We start from the raw sequence: 13,724 nt of genomic DNA, 5'->3' as shown, positions 1-13,724 counted from the left end.
ATGTAGTAGCAAACATACATCGTGACAAAACCACCATTACATAAGGGGTAGTGAGTTGAAAACACTGAAGGTGCATCATAGCTTCCTGAGGAAATAAACCGCTAAGGTTACCAGCATTAATGTTATTCTGTAAACAGTACAGGTTCCAAGCCTTCGAAAAATTGTCTACAAGCAAGGTTCAACTGGTCGTTCAGTATATTACCGTCCTTGAGCTCAAGATGTTTGGAAATTTGTAACTCTTCCCACAGATCTAATCTACGCCCTTTATCTTCTCTGTGTAGGATAACAGAGTCTTCTAAATGTTTTGGCGTATGGCATGCTATCAGGAGGTGTTCAGCAAAAGTAGAATTGTGTATATTCGCTCCTTTTTTACCTAATAGATGTTCTTTATGTCTTGTTTTCACAGCTCTGCCTGTTTGACCAATATCATATGAAGGACAGTTGTTACAGGTTAGTTTGTAAACCCCTGAATTGGAAAACCAATCGCTGGCGATCTCTACTGAATTTACAAGATTTCTTTTTAAAGTGTTATCTGTAGAGAAGGAGACGTTACAGTTATATTTTTTCATTAGATGTTTTATCCTATATGATATATTGTCCAAGAAAGGTATAGAAATAAATTTTTTAACTTCTTTGCTATCAGCTTTGAGCAACAACCTCCCCACACATTTGAAAATTATCTTGCGACAATAGCATGTCCCGCGAAAAGAACAGTTGGGGACAGCCATGTTAGTTGATGGTTTCGCGACGTGGCGGTGCCGGGACGTCCAGTATTAACTGGTCTTAATTCAGTTGAGAGTATTTCATGTAAATGATAATACTGTAACCTTCATGTTTTACTTACCCACCACTTCAAAAATACAACAGTCACGAGGACAGCAATAAATGAAGCACTCTTCAAATTACGGTACTCAGCATGTGTTCAGACGAGGATCCACTACCGGAACGAATGATCCATTGTTGAACAATGTCGATGTTTTTGGACTTCTGTTGTCGATGCATCGGCGATCTATCGCCGTTCAAAACATCGATGCTAACCTCGATGTTTATATAAGAAAAAAGAAACCACAATGTTTTGAAAACATTAAACAGGTGTTGTCCACATCCTTGATGAGAGAGATTATGCAACCACAGCAAAGTGATAATACAGAGTGCGATATACAGGGTATATAATACGTTGTAGAGCTATTGAATAAATATATGATTAAATCTTGACGACGAATTTTGGCGCTGTACGAGAAAAGACTGTGGTAGGAAATTTTCTGCTGTGGCGCTATATGCACCGGAAAAAAGCAAGTTTTGGAACTAATTATTATGAATTCACGGTCTGCAGCAGGTCAGCTTTCAACAATATCTTTTCATAATGTTTAGCACTACATTATTTCCTCGAACAATGTTAGTAGCGGTAACAAGGTAAGTTCGGAAACTTTGTTTTGTGCTATAAGTGAAACTTATTCCGTAAATTCCTATTTGCTTGTTTTGTTATTGTGACAGTAAGCGGTGTTGTAACTGGCGTGTGGTTTGTCTGCTTTGCTGTCTCTTGGAATTCCTATTAAATAAGTTATCGAACCGGGAATTTCGAGAACAAATAAGTCTCCACAGCATCGACGCGGCATTGGACTTCAATACTTCCTTGCCTGTTGATGACGCTGATGAGATGCGCGATTTGTATCGTACCAAAAATATGAAAAGTTATACATAGACACTCGAAAGTTGCCTAACATATAGGGTAATGAAGGGTTTTTTTTTTTTGTTTCTGTTCCAAGTACAAGGGGACGCATGCTGTGCACGACTGCGAAAGGGAGCAGATTACGACATCTGATACAGCAACATACAGAGGTTTCTAGAAACCATTTAACGCCAGAAATTGCACTCCACCTTATTACTCCTTCTTGCGAATTATGGAAATGCAAAGATCAAGCTCAAGTACCATTCAGTGATCCATACTGGGCTTTTTATTGGCCTGGTGGGCAAGCTGTTGCAAGGTGACTGCCTTTACTTGTTTCTTTATTTCGACCATATGCATAACGTTGTTCTAGATGATGTTGAACGCGACTTAAATTTAATGTTTATAAAGAAAAATAATCGTTGACGAAAGTTGATGTATTCACTTACTGAATAGAAGCAGTGGTACTGTGGATATTCTCTAATAGCTCTTCACATGTTTTTGTTTTTAATCATATTTCAAATCATTTAGATCATTTTAATTGTTTAGGTTGTGACATTTCATACACAGTGTTGATACCATAGATAAAATGTTGCCAAGGTTTAGGGGATATATGTCAGACACTACACATATTTAAAGAACAAAACATAGAGCAAACAGAGATGAAAATTCATAACACAGTACCAATTCCGACACTAGTATATGGAAGTGAATTACAAGTCTGAAGCAGGCCACAAATGTATCACTTGAAATATGTTTCTGAAATTGTTGTGAAAGGATTTGCAAAATAAGACAAAATAAGTGTAATATTACAATGTAATTGAGTGTTAAAAAAAATAAATAGGCATAGCCTAAATGAAATAAGATCAGACAGACTTATTAATAAAGGAACCGGAGAAGCATATGAATCAACAAATTGGAATGAACACATAATAAGATTAAAAGACGTAAGATTGCCTCACAGAAGTAAGAACTTCAAATCAAGAGAATGCAGAAGTCTGGGGAGACTGAGAAAATGAGAGTAACATAACAGGCATATACATATGTACCATTGTACATAAAGGTATGCTGGGTCAATGGAATTATCCTATTCTACCCATCTGCTTTCACCCATGATGCAATGGTGTTGTGGTGTGTGATGTCACTACGGTGTGGAGAGTTTGAGTTGGTTGTGTTTGCAGATGACGTTTTATGGTTTTGATGGTGCCCTCTGGTGGTGGATGTAGATGTGCCAAGTTCAATGCGTGGGATTAGGTTCATTTCAGTTTTGGTTGTCATTTTGCTAGTGTGCTATTCAGTTTAGGTTGTTGGTATGGTAATGTGTGTTGTGGAAGTGTTTTCAGTGAGTTATTAAGGTTTTTTGTTTATGTATTTGACATTTTTGTTAGATCTGATTAGTTTGGTGTTTGTTGTGTGGAAAAAGTCTAATTTTTTAATTGCTTTTTGTTAGATATAGATATGATAATGAAATTCATGACGGCATCATTATGTTCTGAGATGGGTGATGATTTGATGTCTGTCATACAGTTTGCCACAGCTATTAGGTCTTATTGCTGAATATGTTAGGTGTCGTATTTGTGGCAACAACATGAGTGTGATGAGAGTTCAAACAGCTGGGGCCCGGGACATGTAATATGCAGTGTTGTCGGAGTACAGGTGTGTGTGTGTGTGTGTGTGTGTGTGTGTGTGTGTGTGTGTTGGTTGTGTTTTAATTGATGTACCAAATATGAGGTATTTACGTTTTTGAGTTGTTAGGATTCCACTTTTTGGAGTTTTAGGTGTTTGGTTGTTTGGTATTGTGGTCTTGTTGGTGTTGCAGAATGCCGTAAATTAATTTTTTTATTATTTTATTTGTTTTGGGATGGTGCAGTGTTCTTTTATTGTTGTATATTTAGCGTGTTCCCATCCTAAACCCCCAATTATCCACCGTTGTTTTGTTAAGTTCATTTTATTTTTTGAGTGAGACATTATTGTGTCATTTTAATTTTTGTTTGTGTTTGTTGGCATGTGTGTGTAGTGATGTTATTGTTGTCATTTTGTATACATTGGAAGTAAGCATTTCCTCCCTATTCATGACGGTGGGGGTCAAAGCAGATGGGTGGCATTGGACGCTTCTGTAATACCAAGTATGCCCCATTTTAATTCCTTCGTCGGTAGGCTCTAAGGAGAACTGAAAAAATGGGTGATAAATGATGATTTCTAAATCATGGGTGATAGAATTCCTAGTTTATAAAGTTGCGTATCTAGTTTTGTGAACATATATATATATATATATATATATATATATATATATATATATATATATATATATATACAGCCACTTGACAATCTTGTTATCTCTTCTTTGATAGCACTTCATCATCAATAACTGTATGATTGTGTAACTTCAGACATTGTTACTAAAATATAAAGTAACTCGTTCTTCAAACAATATATGAAACTATAGCACTTCCCAGTTTGTATTCCCTACTGAAAAACACAAATCTTATGACTCAGGTCATGGTAATTGTACTGCGGTAGTGGTGTCTGGCAGCAGACCTTCTTTTCTGCTTCACTTCTCCACTCCACATCCTTCTGCACTTGGCACTGTAGGTATGAGTGTGACAGAGTGTCACAGAGAACTCTTTTGTCAGGTTTCTTCGAAGAGGTCAAGAGTTGTTTATTGCCAATAAATTTAAAATACAAGTATTTTCTACGTGAATGAGATTTCAAATTATCTTTTTTAAGTAACATTCAGAGAAGGCTTTGTGTACAGTTCCACTGAAATTCTTGTGTTATGGCCCAAATACATAAATCTAGCTGTGAACCGAGATGTTTTCTGTACTTTCCAGTTACTTCTGCAGACGTGCCTGGCAGCTAATAACTAGATTCAGACAAAGTAGTGCATTGCGCAACGATTTTGAAAGCAAGATTTACTTCATCTTGCAATGGATTTAAGTTTCTTGTCATTGCAGTAGAAACATCACCTCCAGTAACAAGTAACCTTATTTTTTGATACCTTCAGTTTTTCTTAAGTGTTTCAAAATCTGGCACTTTGGCTGCAAATTCTTCTGTAGGTGATCAGTGCTGAACACTGTGTCATGGTTTACTTTAAACATATGAAAATCACTACAGAATTGCATACACATAACAACCCATAATGCGTTAGTACAGTTACCAGGTTTAATTGCAAGTCCGTAAACAAATTTACAGAAAAATCATCAATCCAGATAGCATCCACAGGCATAGTCCTGGCAGCACAAGAGTTGTCATCAGATCAGTGTGGGTAGTTTGGGTGAACAGGTTGAAGAACCATGAAGTGCTCAGGGTGCAATTGTGGCTTTTAAAGGCAGTGTGACACCACAGAGCATGCCCTCTGTTTTTGATATAACCTATCTCACCACACCAAGCATGCAATGCTCTCTGACGAGAGACTGTCCCCAATTGTGTGACCTCTAGTTACACATCAGTATCACTACATGACACCATAACTGCTCCATTAATACTGTCACCTGCTGGGAGTATTTTCCTAAATCTGAAATGGGTTAATCTCCTGCGTATTATATGCAGTCAATTTAACTAAGTAGGACTGACTCAAATTTTGGGTGTCACTGATGTGACCAACCAACAGCCCAACCAAGGGCAAATTTTACCCATCTCACAATAAGATGTAAATCCTGTAATATGTATTTATTTTAAGTAATTGGGTTTCCAATGTGAAATTAGTTTAACAGAGAATGTTGTTGTTGTGGTCTTTAGTCCTTAGACTGGTTTGATGCAGCTCTCCATGCTACTCTATCCTGTGCGAGCTTCTTCATCTCCCAGTACCTACTGCAACCTACATCCTAATGTATCTGTGCTTAGTGTATTCATCTCTTGGTCTCCCTCTGATTTTTACCCTCCACACTGCCCCCCAATACTAAATTGGTGATCCCTCGATGCCTCAGAACATGTCCTACAAACCGATCCCTTCTCCTAGTTAACTTGTGCAATAAACTCCTCTTCTTCCCAATTCTACTCAATACCTCCTCATTAGTTATGTGATCTACCCATCTAATCATCAGCATTCTTCTGTAGCACCGCATTTTGAAAGCTTCTATCCTCTTCTTGTCCAATCTATTTATCTTCCATGTTTCATTTCCGTACATGGCTACACTCCATACAAATACTTTCAGAAACGACTTCCTGACATGTAAATCAATACTCGATGTTAACAAATTTCTCTTCTTCAGAAATGCTTTCCTTGCCATAGCCAGTCTACATTTTATATCCTCTCTACTTTGACCATCATCAGTTACTTTGCTCCCCAAATAGCAAAACTCCTTTACTACTTTAAGTGTCTCATTTCCTAATCTAATTCCCTCAGCATCACCCGACTTAATTCAACTACATTCCATTATCCTCATTTTGCTTTTGTTGATGTTCATCGTATATCCTCCTTTCAAGACACTGTCAATTCCGTTCAGCTGCTCTTCCAAGTCCTTTGCTGTCTCTGACAGAATTACAATGTCATCGGCAAACCTCAAAGTTTTTATTTCTTCTCCACGGATTTTAGTACGTACTCGGAATTTTTCTTTTGTTTCCTTTACGGCTTGCTCAATATACAGATTGAATAACACCGGTGAGAGTCTACAACCCTGTCTCACTCCCTTCCCAACCACTGTTTCCCTCTCATGTCCCTCGACTCTTATAACTGCCATCTGGTTTCTGTACAAATTGTAAATAGCCTTTCGCTCCCTGTATTTTACCCCTGCCACCTTCAGAATTTGAAAGAGAGTATTCCAATCAACATTGTCAAAAGCTTTCTCTAAGTCTACAAATGCTAGAAACGTAGGTTTGCTTTTCCTTAATCTATTTTCTAAGATAAGTCGTAGGGTCAGTATTGCCTCACATGTTCCAACATTTATACGGAATATAAACTAATCATCCCCAACGTCGGCTTCTACCAGTTTTTCCATTCGTCTGTAAAGAATTCACTTTAGTATTTTGCAGCTGTGACTTATTAAACTGATAGTTCGGTAATTTTCACATCTGTCAACACCTGCTTTCTTTGGGATTGGAATTATTATATTCTTCTTGAAGTCTGAGGGTATTTCACCTGTCTCATTTATCTTGCTCACCAGATGGTAGAGTTTTGTCAGGACTGGCTCTCCCAAGGCCGTCAGTAGTTGTAATGGAACGTTGTCTACTCCCAGGGCCTTGTTTCGACTCTCTTTCAGTGCTCTGCCAAACTCTGCACAGTATCAAATCTCCCATTTCATCTTCATCTACATCGTCTTCCATTTCCATAATATTGTCCTCAAGAACATCGCCCTTGTATAGACCCTCTATATACTCACTCCACCTTTCTGCTTTCCTTTCTTTGCTTAGAACTGGGTTTCCATCTGAGCTCTTGATATTCATACAAGTGGTTCTCTTTTCTCCAAAGGTCTCTTTAATTTTCCTGTAGGCAGTAGCTATCTTATCCTAGTGATATATGCCTCTACATCCTTACATTTGTCCTCTAGCCATCCCTGCTTAGCAATTTTGTACTCCCTGTCAATCTCATTTTTTAGACCTTTGTATTCCTTTTTTCCTGCTTCATTTACTGCATTTTTATATTTTCTCCTTTCATCAATTAAATTCAGTATTTCTTCTGTTAGCCAAGGATTTCTACTAGCTCTCGTCTTTTTACCTACTTGATCCTATGCTGCCTTCACTACTTCATCCCTCAAAACTACCCATTCTTCTTCTACTGTATTTCTTTCCCCCATTCCTGTCAATTGTTCCCTTATACTCTCCCTGAAACTCTGTACAACGTCTGGTTTAGTCAGTTTATCCAGGCCCCATCTCCTTAAATTCCCACCTTTTTGCAGTTTCTTCAGTTTTAATCTACAGTTCATAGCCAATAGATTGTGGTCAGAGTCCACATCTGCCCCTGGAAATGTCTTACAATTTAAACTCTGTTTCTTAAGTCTGTGTCTTACCATTATAATCATTCTGATACCTTCTAGTATCTCCAGGCTTCTTCCATGTATACAACCTTCTTTCATGATCCTTGAAGCAAGTGTTAGCTATGATTAGGTTATGCTCTGTGCAAAATTCTACCAGGTGGCTTCCTCTTTCATTTCTTACCCCCAATCCATATTCACCTACTACGTTTCCTTCTCTATCTTTTCCTATTATCGAATTCCAGTTACCCATGACTATTAAATTTTCGTCTCCCTTCAATATTTGAATAATTTCTTTTATCTTATCGTACATTTCAGTAATTTCTTCGCCATCTGCAGAGCTAGTTGGCATATAAACTTGTACTACTGTAATAGGCGTGGGATTCGTGTCTATATTGGCCAGAATAATGCGTTCACTATGCTGTTTGTAGTAGCTTACCTGCACTCCTACTTTTTTATTCATTATTAAACCTACTCCTGCAATACCTATATTTGATTTTGTATTTATAACCCTGTATTCACCTGACCAAAAGTCTTGTTCCTCCTGCCACCGAACTTCATTAATTCCCACTATATTTAACTTTAACCTATCCGTTTCCCTTTTTAAATTTTCTAACCTACTTGCCCGATTAAGGGATCTGACATTCCACACTCTGATCTGTATAACGTCAGTTTTCTTTCTCCTGATAACGACGTCCTCTTGAGTAGTCCATGCCCAGGAATCCAAATGGGGGACTATTTTACCTCCAGAATATTTTACCCAAGAGGATGCCATCATAATTTAATCATACAATAAACCTGCATGCCCTCGGCAAAAATTACGGCTGTAGTTTCCCCTTGCTTTCAGCCGTTCGCAGTACCAGCACAACAAGGCCGTTTTGGTTAGTATTACAAAGCCAGGTCAGTCAATCATCCAGACTGTTGCCCCTGCAGCTACCGAAAAGGCTGCTGCCCCTCTTCAGAAACCACACATTTGTCTGGCCTCTCAACAGATACCCATCCATTGTGGTTGCACCTACGGAACGGCTGTCAGTATCACATAGGCACGCAAGCCTCCCACCAACGGCAAGGTCCATGGTTCATGCGGGGGTGGGGGCAGAGAATAGTGACAATATAAACAAAAAGGTAAGAATTTGGAACACATAGGGTGAATATAACAAGCAACTAGATTACAGAAGTGTCAGATTCCACTCATCTGCTTTTACCCATGACGATATCAATTCTGCAGAAATGGCTATTCTAAGCATCTCCAATATGGCACCTATGATGTCACACACGTCAACAAACATGAAAATACATATAAATAAGACAATAACATCTCCTTCCCAAAAATACAATCAAACCAATGGGACAACTGTGGGAAATTGATTGGGGGGTTTTAGGGTGGGGACTAGCTAAATATAATAGTAAAGGAAACACATCACGATCCCAAAACACAAAATGACGAACAAAAAAAGATTACAACATTCCTCTACACCAACAAAAATCTACAGGAATCGGACACTTCCCTTGACCTACATAGGTCAACCACAGCTGACTAAACCAAAACACCAACATCTACAACAAAAAGTACAAAATTTAGAACACCCTTATGTCATGGATCAAAGCAGACGGGTGGAATTGGAAAGTTCCATTGACCCTAAGCCTTGAACAGTGGTCAAATCTTGGACAACGAAAGTTTTTGTAAACTAGACACGTAAAGTTTGTACTTGAATACACAGGCTGCCCAAAGTTTCTCTGCACTCTTTGATCTAGTAACTGAATAATACAGTTTTCTTCTTGATGGAAAGTTTAAAAAACAGAAATAAAAAGGCTTATACAAATATAGGTTATGGTACATTGAAAACTTCCAAAAACACTTTTCACTTGAACACTGTCATTGACAGATGACATTTACATCCTGCACACAAAATGATTGATTCTGAATGACTCAGATGGAGACCACAGCTTCGACATGTTAACTGGGTTTTCGTGATGATGTCTCTGGCTGTCTGGTTACTTGCATTCTTCCAGCATATGTAGCATCTTGCTTTCCTTCTCGGTTCCTCATTTGCAGCAATTTTGGTTACTTCTAGTTTCTTTCCAAGGATCTCTCCCGCCGTGCAAATAATAGGAAACTTTAGTCCTTTCAAGTCCCTGGATTGCTGTTCTGCATATGATTTCAAAAGTTCAGGGCCCAGTTCATGAAGATACAATTTTCTGGTATTTGAATTCCCTTAATTCCACTTACGCACATTGGTTTTGAACAGTGTGTATGAATTTACTGCCGCTGTATCAAGTAGGCTTTAGGATATTGACAGTGGCCATCTTCTCAACCCCTTTTTGTAGTGTATATCCTAGCCATTTCATCTAAAGCACCCATCCACCCTTTGTGGGATTAAAGTATAGGTTTATATGGGTTTTCTTTTTTGGTGCTTCTACTTCTACTTCTGCATCATGATGTTGTCTTGACATCATTAACAGATTTATTTTTTTTTCTTTGTGATGTAAGAGACAATTGTTACTGAAGGCTTCTGAGTAGATGGAACTGTAATGCAAATTTGGAGGAATACAGCTCTCTACCTGCTGTCGTCATAAGTTTCTGTGGTATGTGTTTTCTGTTGAAAGGTCCCAAGCAATGTAAGTTTGTAATCTTCATAGAGAATGTCCACCAATTCCACAGAAGTATAAAAACGGTCAGTTGTGATATTGTTGCCTGTATTCTTTATTGGTTCCACCAATCTCTTCACAATTTCAAGAGGGTGTTGTTCACAGGAAGGTCAAATGTCTCTTCAAGCATACACTTCCATTTTTGTTATGTATTGTTAAGTTATACAACTAAGAATTCCAGGTTTATCTGTGAAGAAAATTTGGAAAGGACAGCGACCTTTGGAAAGACATAGCATTTCATCAGTTGTAGTGTGAGATCAACTTCTGAATTACTTTGGAAATATTCCATTCAGTTCTTCAAATACGCGATGCAGTGGCGCAAATTTGGCACCTACATGTTTTTCTGCCCTGGTAACTTTATCATGAAAGCAATGAATTTTCAATAGTTGTCTTACACATAGTGGGTCTATATATGGCACTCCCCAGTAAATTTGACCATAAGTGAGATACCAAAATATTTGTGTTCTTGTAAATTCCCATTAGAATTAAAATTCCCATCAAAGCATATATTTTGAAAACTCTAACAGGAGATACGCATTTTTCGTGTCAGCTTCTTCATTTGTATGTCAACAATTTTCTGTACTATTTCAGGAGTGGAAAATTTCTTGAATGATTCACATATACTTGTTACTTTCCCGGCAGTAGTAATTCCCTGATGTACACAGAATATGTTGTCAAAATCCCTTTTACAATGCCTTGGAGCTTCTGCAAGAGACACTACCAGAACTTGTGTAACATATTTGTCAAGCATTACCTTCATGGTTTGTTTCTTAATTTTGAATTCTCTTTCACTTCTGTGAAATCCAACTGAAAATCACTGAAATCTGGCAATTTGTTGTCCACTAAAAGTTCAGCGAAAATTTCTGCGTCATTCAAGCTCCTGTAACTCATTTTAGAAAATCCACTTTACAAGAAAGGTGTTTGCTCTATTGTGACAGACTGCTGTTAATAATGGTTAGTAATCAACTATGACGATGAAATCATCAATTAGACTCTCAACGAGGTACGGTAAATCGTACATTCGAGGTCATAAAGGAGAATGTGTGGGCAGTTTTTGCCTGTGCCTGGTGGTTGTAGGGTTAAAATTGTGTGTGTGTGTGTGTGTGTGTGTGTGTGTGTGTGTGTGTGTGTGTGTGTGTGTGTGTGTGTGTGAGGGAGGGGGGGGGTGGCATCATACATGCATGCTTGTGTGTGTGTGTGTGTGTGTGTGTGTGTGTGTGTGTGTGTGTGTGTTGGAACAGCATAGACTGAAGGGATCAGTACACTATTATACTGCATAAAACTCTACATTATTCTAGATAATCGAATGACCTGTCAAATTGAGCTATGGTCCAGGTAGCTGGTGGTGGGTGTAGAAGTGAGGTAATGTGATACATTTAGTCATTGGATTTCAGAAATAAGGTATCTTGTCACTGCAGTAAGGCAAGTCATGCTTACCATCAAAAATTCCATCAAGATATCATGGGGCATCAAATATTGGTTACACTGACACTCAAAAGACAGCAGTGCAGGTACAGATCCAATATTTGCAACTGGCACTTCCAAATGTCCAAGCAGAACAAACAAACTTATGTTTGGTGGTCTGCAGTGTAATTTGCTGCATCACTCACCACTGCACCCAGTGCAGTGAATCCTACTCACTGTGTACATGCTGATTCTTACATGTTTAACACTAATATGGTGTCAACAGTTGTTATGCTCCAAGACAAGTTTGTAACAACTCGTATGTTGAACAATGAGAAATGAATGTGACGAATCATGAGTTGGTAATCTACATCTACATCCATACTCTGCAAGCCACCTGACGGTGTGTGGCGGAGGGTACCCTGAGTACCTCTATCGGTTCTCCCTTCTATTCCAGTCTCGTATTGTTCGTGGAAAGAAGGATTGTCAGTATGCTTCTGTGTGGGCTCTAATCTCTCTGATTTTATCCTCATGGTCTCTTCGCGAGATATACGTAGGAGGGAGCAATATACTGCTTGACTCTTTGGTGAAGGTATGTTCTCGAAACTTCAACAAAAGCCCATACCGAGCTACTGAGCGTCTCTCCTGCAGAGTCTTCCACTGGAGTTTATCTATCATCTCCGTAACGCTTTCGCGATTACTAAATGATCCTGTAACAAAGCGCGCTGCTCTCCGTTGGATCTTCTCTATCTCTTCTATCAACCCTATCTGGTACGGATCCCACACTGCTGAGCAGTATTCAAGCAGTGGGCGAACAAGCGTACTGTAACCTACTTCCTTTGTTTTTGGATTGCATTTCCTTAGGATTCTTCCAATGAATCTCAGTCTGGCATCAGTTTACTGACGATTGACTTTATATGATCATTCCATTTTAAATTGCTCCTAATGCGTACTCCCAGATAATTTATGGAATTAACTGCTTCCAGTTGCTGACCTGCTATTTTGTAGCTAAATGATAAGGGATCTATCTTTCTATGTATTTGCAGCACATTACGCTTGTCTACATTGAGATTCAATTGCCATTCCCTGCACCATGCGTCAATTCGCTGCAGATCCTCCTGCATTTCAGTACAATTTTCCATTGTTACAACCTCTCAATACACCACAGCATCATCTGCAAAAAGCCTCAGTGAACTTCCAATGTCATCCACAAGGTCATTTATGTATATTGTGAATAGCAACGGTCCTATGACACTCTCCTGCGGCACACCTGAAATCACTCTTACTTCGGAAGACTTCTCTCCATTGAGAATGACATGCTGCGTTCTGTTATCTAGAAACTCTTCAATCCAATCACACAATTGGTCTGATAGTCCATATGCTCTTACTTTGTTCATTAAACGACTGTGGGGAACTGTATTGAACGTCTTGCTGAAGTCAAGAAACACGGCATCTACCTGTGAACCCGTGTCTATGGCCTTCTGAGTCTCGTGGACGAATAGCATGAGCTGGGTTTCACATGACCGTCTTTTTCGAAACCCATGCTGATTCCTACAGAGTAGGTTTCTAGTCTCCAGAAAAGTCATTATACTCGAACATAATACGTGTTCCAAAATTCTACAACTGATCGATGTTAGAGATATAGGTCTATAGTTCTGCACATCTGTTCAACGTCCCTTCTTGACCCCCTTAGTCGGTAGCTGATTGGAATACTCATCCATAAGTTCCTAGAATTTGTAAGTGTTGTTAGCTGGTATGTTCTTCTATTAGATTAGAATTTAACATCGTCATGATTTTTGGCAAAATTGGAAATGAGACATAAAAGTAGGGTACTGCTATAACTGTTAAAGCAGTCCTTTTTTTCTTTGTTGAGATTTGTTGGATTCACCAGTGCATAAACAAATTACCACATTCCAATCTAACCTAGGACTTGGGCTACACTACAGGTCATTGTGTCAGCATATTAAGTTTTCTTCCATTCACATTCATTGGCTTTGGCTACTCACAACCAGATTGCCATATTTCTACCTAACAGGTCAATCTGTCAGAATATCTAGTTTTTGTTTAGTCACCAAATAAATAAAAAAAATCTGTAA

General features: G+C 38.6%; 1 protein-coding gene across 5 annotated transcripts in view; it reads left to right on the top strand.

Moving 5' to 3' along the window:
- The first annotated feature begins 810 nt into the window (after positions 1-810).
- The window catches only part of LOC126187942 (electron transfer flavoprotein beta subunit lysine methyltransferase-like), a 47,211-nt gene continuing 34,297 nt past the window's right edge, over positions 811-13,724 (top strand). The window contains exons 1-2 of one of the 5 annotated variants that reach the window (XM_049929316.1): positions 811-1,336; positions 1,767-1,985. In XM_049929316.1, the coding sequence (XP_049785273.1) occupies positions 1,278-1,336; positions 1,767-1,985 (278 nt within the window). In that variant the 5' untranslated portion in view covers positions 811-1,277. Of the gene's footprint in view, positions 1,414-1,766; positions 1,986-13,724 lie in introns of all 5 variants that reach the window. The other 4 variants (XM_049929315.1, XM_049929318.1, XM_049929317.1 and 1 more) reach the window with 4 other exon arrangements.

Source organism: Schistocerca cancellata, chromosome 5 (assembly GCF_023864275.1).
Source record: "Schistocerca cancellata isolate TAMUIC-IGC-003103 chromosome 5, iqSchCanc2.1, whole genome shotgun sequence".
NCBI classification, from domain to species: domain Eukaryota; kingdom Metazoa; phylum Arthropoda; class Insecta; order Orthoptera; family Acrididae; genus Schistocerca; species Schistocerca cancellata.
This window is presented reverse-complemented; position numbering and strand designations above follow the sequence as displayed.